This window comes from Canis aureus, chromosome 19, assembly GCF_053574225.1.
Source record: "Canis aureus isolate CA01 chromosome 19, VMU_Caureus_v.1.0, whole genome shotgun sequence".
Classification (NCBI taxonomy): domain Eukaryota; kingdom Metazoa; phylum Chordata; class Mammalia; order Carnivora; family Canidae; genus Canis; species Canis aureus.
In genome coordinates this window covers 9,932,190-9,959,272 of record NC_135629.1, presented here as the reverse complement: position 1 = coordinate 9,959,272, position 27,083 = coordinate 9,932,190, and the positions used below count along the sequence as shown (strand labels likewise).

General features: G+C 43.3%; 1 protein-coding gene across 6 annotated transcripts in view; it reads right to left on the bottom strand.

The window, feature by feature from the left end:
- The window catches only part of SRGAP3 (SLIT-ROBO Rho GTPase activating protein 3), a 252,413-nt gene extending 226,512 nt beyond the window's left edge, over window positions 1–25,901 (bottom strand). For all 6 annotated transcript variants that reach the window (XR_013357452.1, XM_077857962.1, XM_077857963.1 and 3 more), the window contains exon 1: window positions 25,092–25,901. Coding sequence is in view for 5 of the 6 variants with exons in the window: in XM_077857962.1 (XP_077714088.1) it covers window positions 25,092–25,158 (67 nt within the window). In the remaining variant the exon portion in view is untranslated. The remainder of the gene's footprint in view (window positions 1–25,091) is intronic.
- Window positions 25,902–27,083: the final 1,182 nt, after the last annotated feature.

Below are 27,083 nucleotides of genomic sequence, written 5' to 3'. Positions count from 1 at the left end.
AGAAGATTCAGTTCTTCTAAGTCTCCCCCAGGCCCCTGCAGCTGATAGAGAGGTTCAGAGGCTGGCACAAGGAGCCTGTGGAGAAGATGGTGCTTCGTGTGAAACTCGGGGCTTCCCAAGCAGAATTCGCCAAGCTCAAGACCCACCTGAAGGCAATACCATCTCTAGTAAATCCTCCTGGTCTCTCTGTGCCCTACCCGCCCCCACTCCCTCTCCTCAAGGAAGGCCGCCGGTTCACAGAACAGAGGAGACTGCTGTCTGCAAATATCGGCAGGGCTGTGCTGTGGAAGCAGCAGCCATTGTTCCGCACGGCTCCAGAACAGGCCCACAGTGGAGATGTTACAAGGATGAAGATTTGGGTCAAAGTAAGAAAAACCATCAGAAGCCTTGGAGCAGTCCAAAAGAATAGCTGGGCATGTTCACTAGATGCAAGAACTGGAGCTTAAAAAAAAAAAAAAAAGAAAGAAAACCAACTGGGGACTTGTGGTATTCTGTGAGCCACAGATACGTATTAGGAGCAACTATAAAGGCAACTCTGCTCCCTCCACCACATCCCCCACCCTACACCATGGGCCCCCAGCTGCCAGCCCCACTGTCAGGAAGATGAACGAGCAGAGTCTGTAACTGCATCCTAAAGATGTCTCCGACAGCGCAGGGCATTTTGATGTGGTCTTGAAAACAAACCATTATCTAATGTATTAGTCAGGCTTAAATAAATAAATCAATCTCTTCTCCTTATCTTGAAACAACATACCGTATAGAGTTAGCTTCAGGAGAATACTTTCAATTTGATGCTCATGTTGGTACTGTTTGCCTTCTTGGTCCACATTGTCTTGACACCTATAGCAAGTCTTTCCTGAGACACAGTAAAATTTCCCCCTTGGTCCCAGCTGCTCTGATGACGCCTGTCTCTCTTTGAGGTCCCCCTAGACACACCTCCTAGAAAGTATATTCCAGATCTGCCACCAAGGCTATATTTTAAGTCAGACTCATCCCAAACATGATACTCCCTCCAACTTTGCAGAAAATTAATCAGTGACTTTTATATAATGAAAATAAAGTTCGATGACATTTTTGGGTCTTTTTTTTTAAAGAGGAAAACCACCACCATTATACCAGGGAGTGATAACTCTAGGTACCTAGAGGGACCAGGTACAGCAAGTGAACTAGTAAAGCAGAGGAGGTTAAGGAAACAACAGTGGCCAAGTGAGCTCAAGTCCTATCAAAGGAGAGCTACGGGTGCTCAGCTCCAGCTGGTGCTGTCACGCGGGAACTCAGACCCAGGCTGCCAGACCTTCTGACTTTTTTTTAAAAAGGTGCTAGAAATCCAGATTTTATGTGAAATCTCCTCATTTTTACATGCTGGCATCTAAATCGCATTTTTCAAAGACACAGTGCAGGCCAAATCAAACACATCTGAGGACTGGATTTGGCCTGTACACCATCAGTTTGCAAGCTCTGCATAAAAGTCCAGCTTAAACAAATTACCAGTAATGTGCAAAACAGATCCTTCCCTCTCTCAGCCCCCCTCTATCTCTGAGAAATGAGGCCGGGGGTCAGGGATAGGGTTGCAGGTGAGATGAGATTTAGGGATGAAGAAGGCCCAGTGACATCTGTGTCCAAATTAACGAGGTAGGAACTGGAAGTTCACATTTCCATTTTGACAGAGTCAGATCAAAATGGCATCCAATCAGCCTCTTCAACATATCTGCTCTCTTCTATCAAAAAGCAAGATTTTTACTTTTATTATGAAAATTATCTTCTTCCAGTGGGCTGCAGAAAACAGAATCACAAGGTTCACCGAGACCTTATCTGTCACCTTGAACAAATCTCCCTCTGATGCCTAAATCCCTACTCTGACCGTCTTTTCCTGAGGCATATCACCCCAGCCTCAAATTCCTCCTATGCTAGGGAGATGAAGGCTTTCTGAGACTGCCTGGCTGTCCCTTCAAGACAGTTCTAATTGTTAGAAAGGTCTTCCAGACACTAGTCTTCTTATAAACCCAGCCCAAAATCAGATTAGGTTTTTGGCAGCTGCCTCCCCATGACTCACACCAAACTTATTGTCAACTAGAACCTTAAGTCTTTTTTACAAGCGTTGCTGCTAAGCTCATCTCTCCCTAGTCTGTACTAGGCCAGCTAGGTTTTTAGACATAAGGGCAAGACTTTACACTTTTTTCCTTATTAAATTTCAGCCCACCTACATCTTGTGATGAGGTGGGCATCTTTTCACAGGTACAAATCTTTGTTAATTTCCCAGGTACTTTTAAGAGGACCTTGACCCTACCTCTGCCCATGAATTGGTGAAGCTGATGGCTCTGCACTTAATCAATAACACAGATGGCACTGGGGCATTTGCCAGTAAATACAACCTGCTGTCTACCTTCTCCAAAGCCTGGTTGCTGTAAATAATATTTATGGAGAGTCAACTGAATCCTCCATAATGAGGAAGGAGGAATGGAGGTTGGTCCATTCCATTAGATCAAAAACCTCAAATGCCCCTAGGAATCAAGCAGACAACAAAAATGAGTGAAGTGGGTCAGGCAGGCTCTGGAGCAAGTGGAGCCCATACCCCATTTGAAGAGGACAACTGATTTTTGCCTCTCTCTGAGAATGAGGACCCAATATGCCTAGATCTGCCCCTAGCACAAGAAATGACAAAAATCTGGGGTTTTTATGTGAACTCTCCTTTTTTGTCCAAACTTTCTTGATTTTTAGTATATATATTTTTAAGTAAGTTCTACACCCAACATGGGGCTTGAACTCATGACCTGAGATCAAGAGTTGCATGTTCTACTGACTGAGCCAGCCAGGTGCCCCTTAATTTTTAAATGTTGGAAACTAATTCACTTCTGTGTTCCGAAGGACAAACCACTTGTGTCTAAGTTTGCATCCGAGCTGACAGTTCTGCTCTAAATGTTCTAAATTTCACTCCTGGAGCAAATTAAGCCCTCCAAATCAGAGTAAGAATGATAGAGAGCATTACTGAGTGTTTCCCATGTTCCAGACAGTGGGTTACATACCAAGTATGGATTATCTCACGTAATCTTCACAAGAACCCAATAAGGTGCCCATTTTAAGGAGACAAAAACTGAGAGGTTGAAAGGTGAGATGATTTGCCCAAGGTTAAACAATTAATAAGTAATGAAGCTGGAACTCAGTCCTAGGTCTGTCTGATTTCGGAGTCCAATAGGGAATTCTGAGACCATGGTGTTTGAACAGAATCTCTTTAAGTGGACTATGCTTTGATGTTAAAACTATTTACTTACATTGAGGGATTTTTAACTATTAAAAATGTGTTGTAGGGCTGCCTGGTGGCTCAGTTAAGCGTCAGACTCTTGATTTTGGCTCAGGTCATGATCTCAGGGTTGTGAGTGAGATTGAGCCCCGTCAACTCCACACTCAGTGGGGAGTCTGCTGGAGATTCCCCACCCCCCACTCTCTCTCCGTCTCTGCCCCTCTTCCACTCATAGTGGCCTGTGTTCTCTCTCTCTCAAATAAATAAATAAATCTTTTTTTTTTTTTTTAACGTGTTGTAGTGACTACTACTGAGGTAACTAAGGACACCATCCACCACATCACAGGATCTTTAATGGCCTCCAGCAGCTGAAGGGTCCTTCCCTCCATCTTCCCCACAACTCCTCTGAAGGATGGGTCAGGGGCACACAGAGCAGCATTTCTCAGGGGAAAATGTCTTGTCCTTGACTCCAATGTCAAACTCACCCTTGAGGAGAAGTGAAGAAGGATATACTTAAATAATTACAGGGAGTCTCTATTACGAACCTGAAAGGATGATGGCAAGTTGGAGGCTTTTTTATATCATAGATATTGAATTATTTGTCCTGCTGTCCTTCACTTTTCATTGTACAACCCCATCTGATGAGCATAATTGAGACAAGATAGAATATCTTGGCCTTATCCAGGAGTGGCAAAGCTAAATGCCTGGAGAAGTCAGGAAGCTTAGGTAAATGAAATAGCAGAGGGGAGATAAGGGTGCATGAGGACCCAAGAGCTCCTGCCCAGGAAGCAGCAGGGACTCAAGTATGCATGCCTCAATTTAAAATAGAGGCTGAGGGACGCCTGGGTGGTTCAGCAGTTGAACATCTGCCTTCCACCCAGGGCATGATCCTGGAGTCTGGGGATCGAGTCCCACATCGGGTTCCCCGCATGAAGCCTGCTTCTCCCTCTGCCTCTCTCTCTCCTCTGTGACTCTCATGAATAAATAAATAAAATCTTAAAAAAAAAAAAATGGGGGCTGAGACTCAGCTCTGCCAGATTTATTACCATGTGGGAATGGGGGCCCAGTGCAGCCAGATCACCTAATTTGTAAAAGTGAAAAATACAGATGTGTATATGAAGTTGCCCAACTCTACAGTACATCTCAACAGAATACATCACTGGCCTGCAGACCACCTCCTGCCTGGTGAACAGTGTTGGTTAGAAAACTACATTGAATTTTTCAAGTTGTGTTGAGCTGCTTTTACACATCTGGAAAAGGAGAGGGACATCAAAGAGGCATTCTTAAACCCTTGAGGGCTGAGCAAGCACACTATGGAGAACTGAGGATGCCGAGTGGATGTCACAGATTCGCCATTGATGTCTTCTGCAGAAGGAGAGAGCCACACCCTGAGTTGATCATAAGCTTGGCTGTTAAGCTCTTGGGGGCATTAGAAGAAAGGTCGGGGGGTGGGGGGGATGATGTTGACCTTCAGGGAGCTGAAGGCCAACTCTATTCACTCTTCCTAAGCCAGGGTCAAGATGAAGGGCATGGAAATCCACCCTAAAGGAAAGGTAACATTATGGACTGGCCAGGTGTTAGGATACCTTCATGGACCAAAATTGCCAGAGGTACTTCCAAGGAGGTCAAAGGTCAAGTCTAGGTGGGTCCAGACTTCTGACTCTTGTCTTCTCCCTTATGGCAAGTTAGGCCTAGTAGCATCTCTGAGAGGAGTCAGAGGAATTATCTAGGCTGGTCCCTAAAACGAAGGGGTCAGAGGTTTGAGCTTCAGGTCAGTTTTGGTTACTCTGAAGCAACAGAGTCAGGATTCAAGTATGGACTTGCAAGGGAGGCCTGAATGCCTAACCCACCTAGGCTAAATGAGTTCTCTAGGGAAGAACAGCTTAGCACTAGGGGTACTGAGCAGGAGCTTTGGTGTTCATTGCCTGGTCAGTGACCTCGACTGTATATTTCCCTCTGGAGCCTCTTGGGGAGGGGCCAAGAGCTACCTGGACAAAAGACAGGATGGGGTCAGAGTCCAAGGTATAGCATCCTAACTAAATGCCAATTTGTTCTCACCCCTATTCATATTTCTATCTATTCATAGGAGAAACTCTCAGGGCTCAACAGGCAAAAAAAAACAACAACAACAAAAAAAGTTGAGCTTCTCTTGAAGAGTTGGTGGTCTTCTCTTATAGATTAAACTTCACATTTTTAGAGTCTGTCCCTCATCCTATTGTATTAAGATCTCTCTGCTTCCTGGTTTTATTCACCACAGGAGGTGCTATTTCTCCTAATGATCACCCACTGTTTATGGAACAACTACTATGTGTCTGTTCTGGCCTAAATGCTTTATAGACATGCCCAAGGTGGGCATTACTATTCCTAGTCTGCAGAAGTCCAGATCACCGAGCCTCAGAAAGGTTAAACAATTTGCCCACGACTCATAAACGGCAGAGCTAGAATCTGAACACAATCTACTGGATTCTAGAGCAGTATGATTCTTACAGCTACAAGTATTAATAGCTAACACTGACGGACGGGGTCCTTACTATGTGCCAAGCACTGTGCAGAAAGCTTTACATGCTTTATCTCATTTAATCCTCTGGATTACTTTTTGAGATAGGACTATTATCTCCACTCTACATATGAGGACATTGAGTCTTGAAGAGATGAAAAGACTTGTCCAAAGTCACACAGTTAGAAAGCAGCAAAGCTGAGCTACGAATCTTGGGCAGTTCAGTAGCAATAACCATGTTCCCAATTACCAAGCCTGCTGTCCTGGCATTCTCAAAGTGGATGGACACACTCACATCTTCATCCAAATACTCAATTAAAACACTGAACAGAGTAGCGCCTTTTAGCAGGCCACTGGAGACTTCACCTAGGCTGACAACGCCCATGCAATCATTGGCACTGGATTGGACAATTATAAACCCATCTAATGGTGCCCTCAGGCTTAATTGGTATAGGAAAACAGAGAAGAAATTGCAGATTTGTAGCTATGCAGGAAAATGGTCCATAGGACCAAAACCGAGAGATGAGGCCCCTCTTTCCTAACTGTAGGTCTAACTCAGGGTTCTTTTTTCTAGACTTGGCTCCAGTCCTCCCCATGCCCATTCAGATGATAATTATCCAGGTCTTAGGGGTACTGGAGTCCCCAAGTTGAGCCTCAGATAATCCTTCCAGTTTTGTCAAGCAACTGGAAGTCTTCCCACTTCCAGAGGAAATAAGGGACTTTGTGGTTTACTGGCCAAGGTCTGGGGTAGAGGCCAAAGAGGGCCTTTGTCTAAGTTGCCCAGAGAAGGCTTATTCCCGGGCTCTGACAAACAATAAAGGAAACTGGTGATCCAGAGGGCATTTTGTTTCTTGGGAGACTTTTCTTCAGGAGTATCAGGATTTGCCTTTTCACAATCTCTTTTCATTCTTCTTGCCCTCCTTGGAACCAACAGTCCTGCATTTGACAGTAATGAGGATGGAGGGATGTGGCTCTGTCTCTTTAGAAAACTGGGCAATTAAATTTTCTTTAATGAAGCTCTTTTCTTTCTCCTGGCAATATCATTTCTGTTGTAGACTTGGGTGAATCTTTTTTTAATTATTTTAAATAGAAGTAGAAGGCAGTGCTTCCTGAAAGAGCATCTTAATATTTTCATAAGCCTAAACCTAACTGTGCATGTATTTTTCTATCCTTGATAACTATTCCAGAACTTGCTTTGAAGGCCTCCTGTGTGGCAGGCACTGAGCACAAGAATTCGAGAATGAATAAAGCAAGGCCCCTGCATTCAATGAGCTCACAGAGAGACAGACACATAAACAACCCCACGGTAATAGCAGCAGCTCCAAGGGAGGAGCTAGGCAAAAATAGAAATAATTAACATTTCTGCAGCACTCCAGAGTTTACTTTCTCACACACCACCTCATTTGATCCTCAGAGCAGCTAGCCTTTAAAGTAGATAACACCCTCATTTCACAGGTGAGGAAGCAAGGATACAAAATAGAGTCATGCCTTGCCAAAAGACAGATCAGAGATGGAAAATCAGGTCTTACAAACTCTAAACCCCGGATTCAATGGCTCCTGATTTAAACCCAATAAATTAAGTCGTTGGGCTTGACTACTCCACCCCATCCTCATCTCTTAGAATTTTGACAGAACAGGGAGAAACATCTTCTGCTTCCACTGGGGAATCACCCACTAAAGTAGTATATATTTCATTTCAGCCATCATTCTTTCAATATATAATGAGCACCACAAGAAGTTAAGCATTACTTAACTATCTGTTGCTGCAAGTGTCTCTTCTTTTCTTTCCCTCTTTCTAGGGTTCAGCTGATGTCTGAGCATCATCCACAGCAGGAAATTTTGGCAGTAAATTCCTTTCTTTTTTGTTTTTTTTTTTTTGTTTTTTTTTTTTAATTTTTATTTATTTATGATAGTCACAGAGAGAGAGAGGCGCAGAGACACAGGCAGAGGGAGAAGCAGGCTCCATGCACCGGGAGCCTGATGTGGGATTCGATCCCGGGTCTCCAGGATCGCGCCCTGGGCCAAAGGCAGGCGCCAAACCGCTGCGCCACCCAGGGATCCCAAATTCCTTTCTTATTGTCAACTTTGTCGGCTTTTTAATTAGAAAAGTAATCATGCTCATTAATTTAAAAATCAATCAATATGAAAGAATATAAGGGAACAAGGTCTCCCTTCGACCATCCTGTCACTACTGTCCTGCCCTCATCTCTGACCTACATTCTTTTCCTACTCCCCAAAAGTAAACAGCATTACAAATCAGTAAGAATTATCAGACTCTTTTTATACACACCCAATACATAAAAAACACACATTTTTTTATTAAAAAAAAAAAAGCCAAGATTGTATTATGCACATACACACATACACGCATATACATACACACTGGGAGTTCAGGGGTTTTCTTCTCACTCATGTAGTCTACATAATTACTACATGTTCTTTTGCCTTCAAAAAAAAGGATACAATGACAGTCAAATTGATGAGTTTATTACAGCTCAGGTCCAAGTATTTCAAGTTCATAAATCCTGGGGCACTTAAAAAATGTAGGTTCCCAGGCCCCATCCCCCAGAGGTTCTGATTGAATAGGCCTCGGGTGAGTCCCCAGAATCTGAGTTTGTTATCAGTTCCTCCCTCATGATTCTGATGCAGATAGCCCAGGAGCCACACTGGGAAAAATACTGCAGTAGTCCAAGAAAGCATCACATCCAAGACTTACTTTCCCACCTTCCTTTCCCAGCTACCCATGCTGGCAACTCGGCCCGTATTCACAGTTTTCTAATATTGCCCCATTCTCCTCTCCTTTCCAACCAGCTCCACTTGTTAAGTACGTCATCTGTGGCCTTAGGTTCACTGTCCAGGGCTCTAAGTGCTGGTAACCCTCTTAACAGGTTTTGCTAACATTTTCATTGTTCAGTAAATGTTCCTGTGTACCAAGAAGTGTACTAGAAATTCTGATGTGGGGGATCCCTGGGTGGCGCAGCGGTTTAGCGCCTGCCTTTGGCCCAGGGCGCGATCCTGGAGACCCGGGATCAAATCCCACGTCGGGCTCCCGGTGCATGGAGCCTGCTTCTCCCTCTGCCTATGTCTCTGCCTCTCTCTCTCTCTCTGTGTGACTATCATAAATAAATAAAATTTTTTTAAAAAAACTTAAAAAAAAAGAAATTCTGATGTGTTACTTCAACTAATTCTCTCTCTCTCTTTCATACACACACACACACACACACACACAAAGTGAGGTAGTATTAGCCCCATTTTCCAAATAAGGAAATTGGTAACATATTATCCCTATTTTTCTCTCTTTCTTGGATAAGAAAAGACTTACCCACTGTCATTCAGCTGATAAGCCAGAAGGCAAAATTCAGACCCAAGTGTGTGTGATTCCATCCAGAGCATGGTCCCCTGCCTCCTTTCAAGTCCATATTCTCGACTCAACCCCCTTCTGTGACTTTAGCATAACTTGTTCAACCAGGATGGATTTCAGCCCTCTTCAGTAGATCCCTGGCTTTAATTTCCCCTTAATAGCACTTATCCCACAATTGTATTTACCATCTTGAGTTTAACTACTACAAAATTCCTTTTCTGGAACCATTTTTGTCTTTTATACCAGGAGCTGTATGTTTCTCTTAGAAGTACCACTTCCTAACTCCTTCAATATTTTCATGGCCTCTGACTCTTCTCTAAACGGAAAGATGGTTCTGTCTAGATTCTAAATAGCTCAGGAAATGATGGTGGTGAGATAAGCTTGGCCAGTATGGTTCAGTTTTACAGATCAGTATCAGAAATCACCTACAACATTTTCTTTCTTTTTTTTTTTAATTTTATTTATTCATGAGAGACACACACAGAGAGTCAGAGACACAGGCAGAGGGAGAAGCAGGATCCTCACAAGGAGCCCAATGTGGGACTCAATCCCAGGACTGGGATCACGCCCTGAGCCAAAGGCAGACGCTCAACCGCTGAGCCACTCAGGCGTCCCTCACCTACAACATTTTCAACTACTTGCATCCATTTGCTGTAGGTTCCCCCAACAACTCCATACCACCCCCTCATAACACTCAACATTTTTATCACCACAAGCTAAAAATCTCTTCCGCACAGAATTATAAAGTCTATGAGGACAGGGAATATAATAGGAGCTCAATAAATATTTGTTAGTGAACTACCTCACCACATTCTCAACATTTCTTTACCAATATTCCCGATAGCACAACAATTGCATGTTTCTGGCAAAGAGCAGTGGGGCCTTTGCCACTTTCGGCACAGAGTATTGATGGTAATATTATGCCAAATATGAGATCGGACAAGGCAGAGATACTCAAGGTGGGGCTTAGGCAGGAGGGTCAGGCCAAGACTAAAGCCCTGTATTAGCTGAGGGTCAAAGGACTAATAAACTTCAAAGACCACAACCAAGCAAAAGGTCAGGAGCCCAAAAGGCTGGGGTAGAAGGTCAAGGAGTTATCAGTTACCAGGTGTCAGAAGCCAGGAGGTAACTGTTGTGCTGCCTCAGTTTCCTCAAGAGGTTATATCTTTGAGAAATCCAAAACTTACTGTCTGGAGAGGCCACTGATAAAAATAAAGACACTGTAAAATAAAAAATAATGTAATAGCCAACCTGTTTATAAATGCCCTACGAAGACAACAGCTGGACAGCAGCCATGTTACTCAGTTTGCATTCTTTAATACACACAAAATTAGAGAAGTGACACTCTTTAATGTCCCTGAAGGTGGCTCAGGTGTTTCATTGGTAAGGATCCTCTCATGTCATTCCGTCTGTGTCTCTCTTGCTCCTTTTAAGGCACTCTAAGCTATGGAAGGTGCCCCTACAGAGCTGTCTGTGCTCCAATCGCTGAGGGAGAGCTCTACCCACCTATAGGAATCCAGGCCTTCCTGTCTGACAAAGAGTTGGAAAACTTACTAGTCTAAAATAAACTATATTCCGAAATATTCCCACCAACCATCAAAAGCAAGGGGAAAAACAAGTTGTCACTGTCGGAAGCAGATCAGCAATCAGGAATCCCAAAAGTACTACAGATGACCAGGGACACTGGTAAAGAACGAGGATAGGTAGACCAAAGGAAAGGTACCAGCAGGGAAGGGCAACATGCTGCTGAGGCTAAATTCTTTGTCCTAGACAACACTCTCCTCTTAATACTTCCTGCCAAAGGCAGGGAACTGCTGCTTGGGTACCAACAGGGAAGTGACAGTCTAGGGGACTGGGAAGGGGGGAAAACTTTAACTGCAAGTGGTTAGGACGGATGTCAGGGGCAGTTCTTAATGAGTCAACTCAGTGCACCCCAATCGTATACAAATCCAGTGGGACCAAAAAAAAAAAAAAAAAATCCAGTGGGACAGAAATGGCAACACAAGCCAATCATCACAATAGAATGGTTTCCAACAAACCAATCCGCTGTTCTAAAGGACCATCAAAACATGTGGAAGGTCATGCCTATTGATTAATGTTCTTACTTGACAAAGTCTGTATATTTTTAGGCCATACTCTATCCAGTTTAAGCTCTAGGCCTAGGGTGATTTGTCCATCAGCTTTATTTTTATGACTTTTCATTGAAGATCTATGATCCCATTTTTTGTCATATATATATATATATATGAATACATGAATAAAACAGATTTGGTAGACAGATATAAAGTCTGGAAGGTAATAATACATGGAATGTTTATAGTGGTAACTCAGGTAGTGGCTTCTAGATTTTTTTCTTTTTTATATTTTTCTGTATTTTAGAAACTGTTAAAATAACAAGCATATATTATATCCATAATCAGAAGGGGGAAAAAGGTAATAAAAAAAATAAGACTCTCGTCCTCCATCTCCAAGATCAAAGATTCATAGGACCTAATGGTTAGAAAGGAACTTCAAGCTCTCCTCCTTTCTGATCCCATCCCCAACCCCTACTCCATTCCATCTACTCTGTACTTCAGCCACATCGAACTTCTCACCATTTCCCAAGTACCCAGGCTCCTGCATAACCCCATACCTTTGCACATGCTTTCTCTCTCATGACATGGCTTCTGCCACCAGCTGAGCTTCTTATCCATCCTTCAAAAGCCTACTCAAAAGTGCTTTCTTCTATAAGAACTTCTCCAGCTCTCCCAGGCAAAGCTGTCACTCTCATTCTCAATTCCCAATGTGTATGTGGTTCCAGCACTATCCCAGTACTTATTATATTTATTATAATCAACTAGTCTAGTTTTGTAACTATCTTTCCTAGAAAACTGTGAATCCATCAAGACAGAGATAGGACTATATTTTATTCATTTTTGTGTCCCCATATCAGACACATACTAAGAACTCAATTAACAGAAAATATTGGATTCCCTGCAGTATCCCTGCAAGTGGCCACATGGTCCCTCTACCTCATTCCCTCTAATGACTTGGACAGCCCTGCATAGACACAATTATCTATTCTTTGGATTCTTTATCTTCCTGAATTACCTTTCTGTCAGGGTTTGGGGAAAGCCTAAATCTGTTTCATTATGTTCCTCTGAACTGCAATTCCCAGTACAATCTCATGTGCCCTGAAACAGAACACCCACATGTGCTTATGTGCAAAGTCCATCAAAAGGAAATATATGTTCATTTATTCATTCAACAAATATTTTGATCACCTATTATATACCAAGGTCTGTTCCAAGAGCTAACAAAACACAAATGGACAACAGAAACAAAAGTCTCATTCTCAGAGACTTTCAATTCTGGTAAAGAGAAAAAATAAATAAAGAAGGGAAAATATCATATAGCCATAAGTGCTCTGCTGAGAATTCAAGTCAGTTAATCTACTAGTTACTTCATGGCTATTTAAGGTTGGGTGGTCAGAAAGTGACATGAGGGCTGAAAGCTGAATACCAAGAAGGAGCTAGCCATGTGACAATCCAGGGGAAAAGGATTCTAAAGAGAGGTAAAAGCTATGTGCAAAGGCCCAAAGTGGGTTATAAGCTTGGACTGTGGAGACATAAGGTGGCCAAGGTGGGCAGAATATGGCTTAAGCCTAGCAAGGGGTTTGGATTCAACTTTTTTTCTTTTTATGATTTCTTAAAAGATTTTTAAAATTTTATTTGACAGAGAGAGATAAAGTAAACATGCACACACAAGAAGGGGGAGAAGCAGGCTCCATGCAGGGCTCGATCCCAAAACCCCGGGATCATGACCTCACCAGAGGCAGACACTTAACTAACTGAGCCACCCCGGCACCCCTAAGATTTTATTTATTGAGAGAGAGAGTGAGCAAGGGGAGGGATAGAAGGAGAGGGACAGAGAGAATTCCAAGCAGATGTCATGCTGAGCATGGGGCCAATGCAGGAGCCCAAATCAGGGCCTGAACAGGGGGCCTGACACAGGGCCTGATCGCAGGACCCTGAGATCATGACCTGAACCAAAATCAAGAGTCAAGTGCTTAACCGACTGAGCCACCCAGGTACCCCTGGATTTGACTCTTACCCAATGAGATGCTACTGAAGGGTCTGGAACCAGAGAGTAACATAGTTAGATTTTTTTTTTTTTTTTAAGATTTTATTTATTCATGAGAGACACAGAGAGAGAGAGAGAGAGAGAGAGGCAGAGACACAGGCAGAGGGAGAAGCAGGCTCCATGCAGGGAGCCTGACGTGGGGCTCAATCCCGGGTCTCCAGGATCATACCCTGGGCTGAAGGCGGCGCTAAACCACTGAGCCACCCAGGCTGCCCTATAGTTAGATTTAAATTGTGTAAGGAGTACTGCTGGCCACTGTGCAGAGAACAGGCTATAAGAATAAGAGAAAAAGCAGGGAGACCAGTTAGGTCACTGGCTTTCAACTAGGCCCGTTTTGCGGCCACACACCCCCCACCCCTTCCAGGGAACAATCAGCAATGTCTGGAGATATTTTTGGTTGTCACAGCTTGAGAGAGGGAAATGGGTGCTACAGACATCAAGTGGGTAGAGGTCAGGAAAGCCCCTACAACAAAAACTAATCAAACTCCAAATGTCAGTAGTGTAGAGACTGAGAAACCCTGAGTTAGAAGAATGTTGTCATGGTCCCAGCAAGAGGTGACAGGGGTCTGGGCCAGGATGGTGCAGGTGGCAAAGAAAGGAGATTCACTACAATTAATATCTTGAAATATTGAAGGTTTTTGTTCCATATTTCTTTAAGGGCTTCTGAACCAGATTCAGGCAAGGAAGGCATTCTATGTTCATTGCCTCAGGGATAATACAGAGAGAATCAATTCTTGGCTTTTGACTTTCAAAAGCCTACCCCTCAGGGAGAATAGAAAGAATGTAGATTATGGACAATAGCTTTGAGGGAATGTCTGTCGGGGTGACAAAGAGCCAGGATACCACCCCTAATCTATACCTAGATAAAGATTCCAGGGGTCAGTAAAGGAAAGTGTATGTAGATTTTATGGATCTATAGGAAAACAGCCTGCACCCTGCCTCACCCCAAGCAAGCCAAGGGGAAGAGGGTGACAAAGGAACTCCCATGTAGACTTGGAGAATCTGAGAACAGAGAGGAGCTGGGCTGCTTCCTCAGCCAGACAGCTCTAGAGAAGCACTGGAGGAGAAGCAAGAGCAGGGTTCAGCAAGACAGGCTTAAGATAGGGACCCTTGGGTGGCTCAGCTGTTGAGCATCTGTCTTTGGTTCAGGGCGTGATTCCGCGGTCCCCAGATCAAGTCCCACATTGGGCTCCCTGCATAGAGCCTGCTTCTCTCTCTGCCTCAATCTCTGCCTCTCTCTCTCCTTCTCTCATGAATAAAAAAGAAAAAAAAAAAAAAAAAGACAGGCCTGAGACAAATGTCCAGAGTCCCCCACAACTCAGCATGGTATGTGAGCACCAGGATGACTCCTGGTGCTTGCAAACAGTATGGAAGGCTTGAAGAGAGGGACACAGGAAGGAGTCTGGAGACAGGGAGCAAAGAGGAAGGATGACTGGCATGGGCAGGCCACGGAAGACCTGAAGGGAAAGAAGCTATCTCAGTTGCCAAAGCAGATTGATGATAAACCACAACAGATGTCCCTTGGCACTGCCTCAGTCTCCTGGACCTTGGGGCACAACACTAAAGGGTAGAGGGGAAACCCCAAATTGACTTATATTTATTTCTGCCACCCCCAGCAGAAGAGGGAGATGAGAAGTGGAAATTAAGTTACAGAAAAACACATTTCTCATACACTTGGATTTGTGGCTGAGATCTGTTCATTGAGGCGCACAGGCTATGGGCTTCAACAAGTTCCTCTGCACCACCGTCCCCTGGTATCGATTGTACAATCCCAGGGGCAGTGCTGAGGTCCACTCAAGGCACCTTGAACACTGGAGCTGAGAGCATCCCCTCACTGTCACACGCAGACGGCCACACGCCACGCATATTGATCAGGGCAAGCTGTCGCCAAATTACCATTTAAATCAATGGTTGAGCGCTCTGTAATTGGAGATGTCAAAACCCACATTTTCTAAGTGACCTCAAAACACCACATCAATATCACTTAGCTGAGCTAGATACACATTTGTTTTACTTCTTCCCCTCTTCAAACTGCCCTCTTAGAAAAGTATAAAAATTAGGGAACTGGTGAAGAAAAGAAAGAATCAGGATAATCCACAAATTGTGTAGTCTGATATTTTCCAAATGTAATATCAGGAATAAAGTCTTATGAAACACTCCATGAAAAATGTCTACAAGATTGAACAAGTTTGAGAAAAGTCCATGGCCCCTTCTTGGCACTTCGTACTTAACACATTCGAGGTTCCCAGAAGTCCTGCGGGAAACAAACCTATTTAACTTAGTTTATGTTAGAACTTCCAAGACTCATTTTCACCACAGAACTATTTTTCCCACCTAATGCCTCTTTACATCCAATTTTATGGGATACATTTCAGGGAACACTACTCCAAACATAAATTGGCCTAATGATTAAACAAATTAAGAAAACAGAGCCAAAAATCCCACTCCTGGCCAGCCAAGATATTTTATAAACATCAATAAGCATCAGGAATGAATCATTTACAAGTGAAATGAAGCCCAGGACACGACTTGCTGGGTCCTGTATTAGGCCAGAGGTTCTGAAACTCAGCATCTTGAGGAAGTCAACCCCTGTCCCCTCCCGGCAACAACAAGGAAAGGACCCAATTTCTGACCTAGCCTAACATCCCTTCCTATCCTTACCCTATTACATCCTTGCTTCATCCTGCTCTCCAAGGTACCACTCAGCTCTGCCTCCCAGGCAACCACCAGCACTTGAGCTTGTACCACCCACCAGAGCAATTCAACTCCATATATTTATTGATCACCAACTAGAGGCCAGGCACAAGCCTACAGCAATGGGCCTAGCAGAGAGAGCTTTCCTCCTCCTGGAACTATGGTCTACAAGTATCTACAAGCCAGAACCCTTCTCTGAACATCAGTTTCCACATCTGGGGTGGGTGGAGGGTGGAGAAATTGGAGACCTGGACTAGAAGACAACTCAGATTTCCGGTTCCATATTTCCAGGTTTGACAGAGGCAGATGTGATAGCCTCAGTCAAGTCTACAGGAATACTCCAGTGGGCACTTTGCCAAAGGTGACTCCATGGCGTGGGGGGGTGGGGGGAAGGGCACGCGATATGCGTGTGAAGGGATCTGACACAGCCAGGTGGAGTCCAGTGAGCACTAGGAAAAGTTGGATTAGAAGAGGAGTTACAGGGATGCCTGGGTGGCTCAGCAGTTGAGCGTCTGCCTTTGGCTCAGGGCGGCTAGTCCCATATCAGTCCCAGAGGGAGTCTGCTTCTCCCTCTGCCTATGTCTTTGTCTCTCTTACTGTGTCTTTCATGAATAAATAAATAAAATATTCAAAAAAACAAAAGGGGGGGGGGGAGTTGCAGTTTTAGAAAGGGTAGGAAGTCAAAGATTAAGACCCATCCCAGACAATAAAGGAACCCGTGGGTTTTAGAGCCACATTACCTTGGGATGTGGCTTCCAGCCTACCCATACAGCTGGAAGTCAGGAAGGTTCCACTTAAACCCTAGCTCTGCCACTGTTTTCTATGCAATGTCATAATTTATTTTACTTCTCTGAACATTAGAGCTTTTAATCAATAAAATGGGAATAATAATCACTACCTCAGAGAATTATTGAGATCACAAAATGAGATACTGTTATATATGACTGAGACCTGGAGCTAAATAAAAGTTAATTACCTCCCACTGCTAAATAGTTATATAGCTTGAAGCATGACTTGTAATGGCCACTGATGAATGAGTAAGTGAATGAATGAATGAATGAATGAGAGAAGTTTCTAGAAAGGAAAGGTTGTCTCTAACAAACTCTGGTGGTTGACAACTACAAAAACAGCCAATACAGATCCACAGATCCACTGAGATCCCCAAAATGGAAAGAGTCTAGAATGCACGCTCCACCATGACTGTGGCAAACATCACCTCATCAAACATCACCTTGGCTTTCAACACATCAGCCACCACCAAATCTCCACTATCAGGGACAAACAAGGAACTTCAGCAAACTTTGGAGAGTATTTCCTTTCTCAATAAAACCCCCACTTTCAATGAACAAAAAACACTCATAAGTTGAGTGTTTGTGTCTCCCCCTCCAAATTCATATGTTGAAGCCTTAATCCCCAATGTGATGGTATTTAGAGGTAGATGAGGCTTTGGGGAGATAACTCGATTTAGTAGAAGGTCAAGAAGTTGGGGCCCTTGTGATGGGATTAGTGCCCTTATATGAAGAGGAAGACAGACAGCTCTCTCTCTCTACACACTGAGCAAAGGCCATGTGAACATACACTGACAGGGCAGCCACCTACAAAACCAGAAACCAAATCTGTTGGTACCTTAATCTTGGACTTCCAGCCTCCAGAACTGTGAGAAATAAATGTCTATTGTTTAAGCCTCCTCTTTCATGGTATTTTGTTATAGCAGACTAAGATACATGTCAAAGCAAATAACTGTTAGCTAAAAGTCATAAAAGTAAAATTTCTTATTAGTAACTTAACAGTCACTCTCTCAACCTATCTTGTGCCCACCACATTGGAAAAACAAAATGACCATGAGCATTTCTGGCCTCAAGAGTTCATGGCCAAAGAATTGATCACAAGATTGTAATATAGGATAATAAGGCTCAGAATATGGGGAGGGGGAAGGCAGGTGTGAGGGAACCACTAAATCTGCCTAGGAGAGTTATTAGGAAGATATTGTAGAAGCAGGTATTATTTGGGCAGGCATTGAAGGATGGTCAGCAATTGGCCAGACAAAGAAAGGTGGGGGGAGGGGGGGATATTTTAAACAAAACAAAGGCACAAATGGGGAAAGATTTGGAGGTGGGAAGAAGTATGAAAGATTCACAGACAAGGATTGGTTTCATGTGATTGTTGGAGCACAGGCTTATTATAGAGAAAACAGCTGAAGATAAAACAAGAAAACTGGCTGAGGCTCCATCACCTTCAACTTGTAGGCCAGAAGTTGCAAAGTGCTGGGCCATAAGCTAACACTGTCTTACTGATGGGTTTGTTCAGGTAGCATAGCGTTTCTTAAAAATTTGAGCTACATTAAAAATCAAGAGATTTTCATCATGGCCTTGGACTTGGCAAAAGAGACCTAGATCTGACATGAAAAGCATGAGAATAAATAGATAATCTAAACTTCATAAAAATTAAATACTTTTGTGCTTCAAAGGGCACCATCAAAAAAAGGAAAAGGATAACCCACAGAATGGGGGAAAATATTTGCAAATCATATATCTGCAAAGGGACGTGTATTTAAAATAAAGAACTATTATAGCTCCAAAAAGGAACCCTTGGGCACTGTTGATGGTAACGTAAATTGGTGCAGCCACTGTGGAATACATCATATCGGTTCCTCAAAAACTTAAAATAGAAACACTGGGGGATCCCTGGGTGGCTCAGCGGTTTGGCGCCTGCCTTTGGCCTAGAGCATGATTCTGGAGACCCGGGATCGGGTCCCACATCGGGCTCCCTGCATGGAGCCTGCTTCTCCCTCTGCCTGTGTCTCTGCCTCGCTCTCTCTCTCTGTGTCTATGAATAAATAAATAAAATATTTAAAATAGAAACACGGTATGACCCAGTAATCCCGCTGCTGGGCATTTACCCAAAGAAAACAAAAACACAAATCTGATTAATAGATAGATAGATAGATAGATAGATAGATAGATAGATGAATGGATAAAGAAGATGTGATATATATATGTATATATGATGTGATATATATGTATATACACATACACACACATATACGATGGAATATTACTCAGCCATAAAAAAGAATAAGATCTTGCCATTTGTAACAACATGGACAGACCTAGAGGCTATTATGCTAAGTAAGTCAGAGAAAGACAAATACCATAATGATCTAATTTATGTGTGGAGTCTTAAAAACAAAACAAATGAGCAAACAAAAGTAGAAACAGACCCATAAATACAAAGAACAAACTGATGGTTGTCAGAGGGAGGGGGTGGAGAGATGAGGGAAATCAGTGAAGGGAAGTGGGAGATGCAGGCTTCCAGTTATGGAATTAATAAATCACAGAGATGAAAGGCACAGCATAGGGAATATAGTCCACAGTATTGTAATAGTGTATAGTGACCGATGGTAGCTACACCTGTGAGCTTAGCATAGTGTAACATATAGAGTTGTGGGATCACTATGTTGTACACATGAAACTAACATTGTGCATCAACTATCCTCCCTTTTGTTTTTTAAGATTTTGTTTATTTAGGGACACCTGGGTGGCTCAGCGGTTGAGCATCTGCCTTTGGCTCAGGGTGTGATCCTGGGGTCTGGGGATCGAGTCCCACATCGGGCTTCCTGCATGGAGCCTGCTTCTCCCTCTGCCTGTGTCTCTGCCTCTCTCTCTGTGTGTCTTTCATGAATGAATAAACAAAATCTTTAAAAAAAAAAAAAAAACATATTAAGATTTTGTTTATTTACTGAGAGAGAGAGAGCGCGCACATGAGCAAAAGGAAGGGCAAAGGGAGAGGGAGAGAGAAAAACTTAAGCAGACTCTGCACTGAGCAGCACCAAGCCCCACTGAGCCCCATGCAGGGCTCCATCTCATGACCCTGAGATCATGACCTGAGTTGGACACTTAACTGACTGAACCACCCATCCACCCCATCCCTCAACTCAAAAAAGAACTCTTACAGCTCAAAAATTAAAAAGATAGCCCAATTTTTAAAATATTTTTAATTTCTAAATTTTAAAAATTTTAAATAAAAAATTTAAAAAATTTTTTAAATTTAAATAAAAATTAAAACATTTTGTTTTGTAGAATTTTTAAATTTTTTAAAAATTTAAATAAAAATCAGAACATTTTGTTTTAAAATTCAGATGCCCTTGAAACACTGAAAGAACTGATAACTTTGGGTTTACATCCTGCCTGGCAGCAAGGATGAGCTGAGCAGCAGCTGACTCCTCTAGGTGAGCTCACTAATCAGCCACAGTCCCCACTACTCACTCATTCAACGGCATCATCTCTTTAAGACTAAACTCATTCTGGTGCTCAGTTGAAAGTTTTTGTGTTCTGAGTTTTTTTTAATTTCCTTCATTGATTTTATCACTGTATTTCAAGAAAACTCTTAGAAAGTCAAGAATGTATCATATATTCTGTTATCACTCACAACACCCAGCACAAGACCAAGAACAAAGTAGATAATCAATGTTTAGTGAATGAATATATAAATGAATGAGTAAATAAGTACTTCTCTGTGATCTTCTTCAAAATCTGCTCTTCTTCCCCCAAACTCTGGACTTTTGCTATTAAAAAGATGGCCTAAAATGACTATGGATGTATAATTAAAAAACAAAACACCAAAGTCAGTCATTGTGTTTCTATTTCAATGTTCTATTAGGTTGCAATGGAAATGGGAACTCTGAATGAAAGAAGAACAGATCATTATGTCTGACAGCAAGGTGAATTAGAGCCCAGGATACTGAGAACTCTGGCAAATAAGATTATCAAACACTATCAGCAATCTTTGAGGGAATTGTGAAAAATAGGATAGATGCCAAAACTCTGGAGATCAGCAAATGTTATTGCGATTTTCAAAAGGGGAAAGAAGCTATAACGTGCCATTTCCAGACTAGAGAATGTGATGTCACTCTCAAACAAAGTTCTTGAACAAATTCATAAAGAGACACTTGTAGGCACCTTAGACAGAAGAGAGAGTCCATTCGGAGCCAGGACAGGGTCACCAAAACAAGTCCTACTAAATTCATATCATTTTCTTCTCTCTGACAAAACTCTTACCCTAGTGGATTGGAAAAATATGACAGGTATAATAAATATGGTACAATGAGAAGGTGGGCAGTGAAAGGGCTAATTCAACCCTTGGGCTATATTAAGAAGCATTAAACATTCAGCATAAAAGAGGTGATAATTATTTTCTTTCTCTGACCACATCCAGAGACCTTTATATAAAATTTAGTGCCACTCTTGAAGAAGATCTTTGATAGTATGATCTTTTGAAGGTCTATTTGGCAAAATATCTTTTTTTAAAGATTTTATTTATCTTTAAATAAATAAATTTTATTTATCTTTAAATAAAATAAATTTATTTATTTAAATAAATAAATAAATAAATATCTTTAAATAAATAAATAAATAAATTTATCTTTAAATAAATAAAAGAGAGGCAGAGACATAGGCAGGGGGAGAAGCAGGCTCCCTGCAGGGAGCCCAATGCGGGACTTGATCCCAGGACCTCAGGATCACAATCTGAGCCAAAGGCTGACACTCAATCACTGAGCCACCCAGGTGCCCCCTAAGATTTTATTTTTAAGCAATCTTCATACCCAGTGTGGGGCTCGAATTCACAACCCTAAGATCAAGGGTCACAAAACTTTTTAAATTTTTGTAAGTAATATCTATACTGAACATGGGGCTTGATTGAACTCATGACCCCACAAGATCAAGTGTCTCAGGTTCTACTAATGGACCCCGCCAGTGTACCTTGGCAAAATATCGTTAATAGCATAAAGCTCTCATCTAGATCTCTGGCATCTGCTGAGAAATTGAAAGATCTAGTTAAGTCTACATTCCTAAATGGCAACAATAGGCTGAACACAAGTAGTGACTTTCCATATGGACGGGACACATGATCTCAAGCCTACCATAATCACCACCACCCTTTCTTCTATTGCCCTCCATGAGGTGGTGGACCAACTATCGCGAGTCATCTTACTTGGCCAGCTTCACTCTTTTATTCTATCTGCCAAGCACCTAAAGGCACTGGAGTTTGCAACCCAGCACACAGTAAATCCAAAGGAGAGCAAAGATGATTAAGCAGCAGATAAGCATCTTGCATGAGCAAATGAGGATAATCATAGTCCAGGGGCTATGATCAGAATCTCCAAACATCCAATGGGCAGTCATGGGGAAGAAGTATCTGTCTTGTGCTATGAAATCCCAAGGGGAGGATACTACAGAATAAATAGGTGGACATACAAACCACTTACAACAGCCAGAGCTATCCATAGGTAGACTATGTAGGCGTGGGGAGTGATGCGTTCCCCATCACTGGAAATGTACAAGCACGTGATATACTACTATGTTGCAAATACATAATCCAAGGGATTCAAGTATTGGATGAGGCAAGAGAAGGCATGGATCTGAAATTTTTTACAATAGGAAAAAAAAAAAAACAGTTTTAAAACCTTCTCCTTAGGTCAATAAATTCTTGAAAAAGAGATAAAAGAGAATAATAAGTCAACAAAGAACTCAGTACCATTTTTAAAAACCAAAAACTTCGCCTCCCTCAACTCACAGAGGACAAAATCTAAGTAAGTGAAGTGTTTGCACCCAACTGGCGAAATGTTATCCAGGGAGAAAGGAAACTGGCATCAGGCGTTATTTTTGGTGATTGGTCAAACGCTCTTCAGAGGCAAAGCAACAAAGGCAAGGAATAAAAGTAAGAGAGTAAACAATGGAGCCCCATCAAGAGGCAGCCAGTCCCCACCACAAAACCGCCATCTGCTACTGACATCAATCCTTCAAGGGGCAGCTTCAGGCAGACGATGTCTTGGGAAACAAGATCTGCTGCCTTCACATTTCCAGCCTTGTGACCTTGGGCAAGTCATTCCAACCCATCAGGCCTCCGTTTGCTCATGTCTATATCAGAGCTCACACGAACCCTTTCCATACATTGTGCAGGCTGAGAGTAGTGCCGTTTGGGAGTGAGCCAAAGAAAGTGTAGAGCCCTGTATGTACATCAGTAATTAGGAGGATAATAAACAGAATTTTGAAAGAAAAGATTCCAGACGGTTTTGGGCACAGCAACAATCCTGACCTAAGGCTTGTGGGTATCAGTTCTAAAGGAATAAAATTCAACAGCTTTAACCAGAATGTAGAGACCTTTAGCGTCTGGAAGAGACAAGATCATGTGGACAAATTTCCTGCTGACATGTGTTACCTTGGACTTGCTGAGTAGTTGTTAAAATAAAAGTGAAAGGCAAAAAAGTATTTAAAAAAAAAAGAACCAGCCAGAGGAATAAATGCTTAATTGATCCCCAAGCAAAGTTCACACAGGCCCAGTGGTAGTCGTAATCCAAAAATCCAAAAATCCAAAATACAAATGTTATTTTCTACCATGACAATGCTAATGAAAACCCCCAAAATGTCCAAAACTGAACATCCCCTTCTCTGTTGTGGCATTTTTGGGGGAACCTCAGTTAAAAAGAACAATAATAATCAGCTAACATTCATCTTACAAAATACAAACTCGCTAAAAAGTGTGTATGCAAAAGACTGAACCTGGGCTTTTGTATTGGAGCAGTCGGGTGAATTCAAATCTCTAACCACTAAAGGGCTTGCTCCTAAATTCTCAGCAAGGCTGAAACATCGTCTAAGTCACTGTTTTCCATACTGAACTGAACACTGGAGAAGGGTTTTCTGCTTATTTTGCCCTAGGGTTTACCCAGAGGTGATTAGCATGCCGGGTCTGACCAGAACTAAAAGGCAAAAGACGTTTGGCGAGACTGGAAAAAAAACAAAGCCCTCCCCTGATGGCTGCTCCCCTCCCAAAGGTTCCCAAGCATCTGAAGCGTGTGCAGCAGCTGTGGATGCCGGCCTCCCGCTGCTCCTGGGGAGGCGACCCGACTTCCTGGGTCACCGAGTCCGGAGCTGCAGCAGCACCTAAAAGCAGGTGTGGCAGTCTCAGGTCCCCCAGGGGCCCCAAATGACCAACTTGCTCAAATAGTCCACCCAGAGCCTCAAGGGCAGGCATCAATATGCCCTGAAGACATCTTCCGTCTTCAGCCTTTGCATGGAAGACCACAACACACCCTGTGTCGCAGCAAGGAGATCCGCAACCAGAAAGAGACCAGACACTGAGAGGCGCAGGCCCAGGCTTCCCTCGGGGTACATCCTCAGGGAAAGCGGGGAGCATGGTGCTTTTAGGTTTTCCTTGCCAAAGCTGAGCCTAAAACTCATGAAGGTGGGAGAACCCCAGTCTGGCGTGAATGAGGACTCCGCCTGCATTTATCTGATTGTGTCTGGTTTCTTATCTTGCCTTGCTAGTGAGGGTTAGGGGAGCAGCTTCTAAGAGGAGCGTGCACCCCGTGGCAGCAGAGCTGGAACGCGCAGCCAGAGGTCATCTCACCCTGCTGGCAGGCTTCCGCAGGCACTACGGCAGCCAGGCAGCTCCTACCAGCCTCCTACCAGCCGAAAGGGCACACTAAGCTGTTGGCTTTGAATGAGGGCTGATGACCCCACACGCTCACCAGCGGACGGCCGGTGATTGGGGCTGCACACTGTGAGAGAATACATTTTCTTCACCGAGCTCCCTCTTTATGCCTAAATGCCTGCATTACTTCGGATCGATATGCCCTATAACAGTTAATCCATGGCAACCCAGGCCAGCAGAGAAACACTGACAAAGAATTGCAGCCCAGGGATGCTGCTTCCCTGTGCACATGTATGTGGCTTCCAGCCCAGAGAAAGAGGCAAGGGAAAGCAATGACAAAAACCAAGAAGAAGAAAGAAAAATAAATGCAGATAGTAAAAAACCATATTCGGGGGCTTTCAGCATGGAAGGGGGGAGGAGGCAGTGACTGTCAAAATGGCCTTAGAGTGACATGTCACCGCCAAGATGATGGAGTATCCGCGACACTCCTAAAGCCGGGCGTAGGATCCTCCTCACACACCTGCAATGCAGTGATTGCTGCCCGTTCTATAATCCATACAGCCAGCGCCAGCGCTCTCTGCAGTTGAAACCAGTCTGGACTTGTGCGGCTGCCACTGTTTCTACTCACAATAAGATTATTGATGCATAACAACATTTCGTGATGGCAGGGAGGAAAAGGGTAAAAGAAAGCCAAAGCAAGAGAAAAAGGAAAGGGGAGGGGAAGCATGACTCCCCAGCCCTCTTCTCACCTTTTATTTGGGCTTCATATTCGGCAATGATCTCTTTGTCTTTCTTGAACTTAGTTTGAGATGACATCTTCCAACGTGGCCAAAGGCACTGACAGGCTTTTGATTTATTTCTCTTTTTCTTCCCGAGTCCTCTCTCAAGCCCTGGTAATCACACGGCTCTAGTCGATTTCACAGGTTTAGGGGCTAATCTCTTTTACAAGGCTGCAGAACCAGGGGGGGGAAATCCCTCTCGTTCCGGGAGGAAAATTCTCTTTACTCTCCGGGGGGGAAAAAAACAAAAATGTCTCTAGGAGCTTGGTCTGGTCAGCTCCTCTTGCAAAAGAAGAACTCCCACCCTAGGAACACAGTAACCTGTCCCAGATTTTCAAGATGTTTCTTCCGCAGAAATAATAACCAAGAGCAATCACACACACATGCACACAAACACACTCACGCGTGCACTCTTACACTCATCCGGACACACACACACAGTCGTGATCTACACGCACACATACACACACATTCACTCACTCACACCCGCTCACCCACCCACCCCCACACACACACACACACATCCACGAGAGGCGCGGCGCCTCCTTGGTCGCGGTCGCGCAGTCAGTCCCCGGCTGGCTTTCAAAAGCTCTGCTAAGGAGATGGTCAGGTTGCCAAAGGGCCAGTCATCTCGCATCCTCCCTCCCTTCGGCGCCTCGGGTCTGATGTACAGTGAGGATCAAAGCCAGGAGAGCGAGATGGAAGTTCTCCTGCTGCAAGGTTTAAGCTTCGGGTGAACCAGGGCTGGACTGCTCGCCCTGCAGGGCTGGCTGAGCGCTCCCCCACCCACCTCGTCACCAAGCTCCACCTCCCGGATTTTATAACAACTGACACATTGTAGCCTACAGGAGAAGAGAACTCACTGCAAGCAAAAAGGGGAAGAAATGCTCACAAAAGGGGAAGCAGCAGGAAAAAGAATCGGGTGGGAAAGGCCTGGGAGGCCCCTGCAAACTCCATTAACAGTCGGGTTAGGAATTTTTCTTCCAATAACTCCAAAAGGTTCACCTTTTCTTTGTACCTTGCAATTTAATTTAATTTCTCAAAGTAATGGCTATGTGACAGTTTGTTACTCTATAGGGATTGTCTAACAGAGGAGAGAGGCTGACCCATGTAGGCAAGCTCATTAATATTTGTTGAGCAATTGCGGGCTGGCAGGGACAATGCCAGGCATTTCAGACATGCAGCTTTGCAAAGCTGTTGAAAGCAGGCATGCTGGAAACACCCAGCTGCCTCAGTGTCTCTTGGAGGTTTAGGCAAATCAGTAACTCACTGAGTCTCAGTTTCCTCACCAGTAAAACAGGCTCTCTTTAAGAGCTTTTTAATTCATTCTTTCAACAAATATTTATGGAAAGCTTACTATAGGTCAGGCATTGTTCTGGATACAAGGATACAGCAATGATCAAAATAAGCACACACATTTAAAAATAAAAAATCCCTGTCCTCCTGGAGCTCCGAGGTCTCCACATTACACAACTCTGAGAAATCCCCACCAATCATGTTCATATTCTCAGTAAAGGCAGAACTCGGAATGCACAGTGAATGGTACCTCCTGGAGTTAGGCAAAGCAAGAGGCCCTAGAAGAGGAAGATGAAAAATAAACAAAATGAGTAAATGATACAATATGGTAGAAGAAGATAAGCGTTATGGGGAAGAAAATATTGCTGGGTAAGCAACTTAAAGAAGAGAGAGCTCTTAGGAGGCTCAAATAAGAATGTGAAGCTAAGCTTAGCATGGTGCCAGGCACATAATAAGCACTCCATAAATGGTAGCAATTATTATTACCCCATGATAGCCTCCAAAAAAAAACTAACAATGTAGTAGAAGCATCCATCTTTCACAGATGAAGGAAGAGAGGCATAGATGGGAAGTGACTTAGCCAAAGTCACTAGCATTCAAACATAGGCTCTCTGACACCAGATTGTGATGATGCGAATGCTTGAGTATTCCTGCATTCTACTAAAG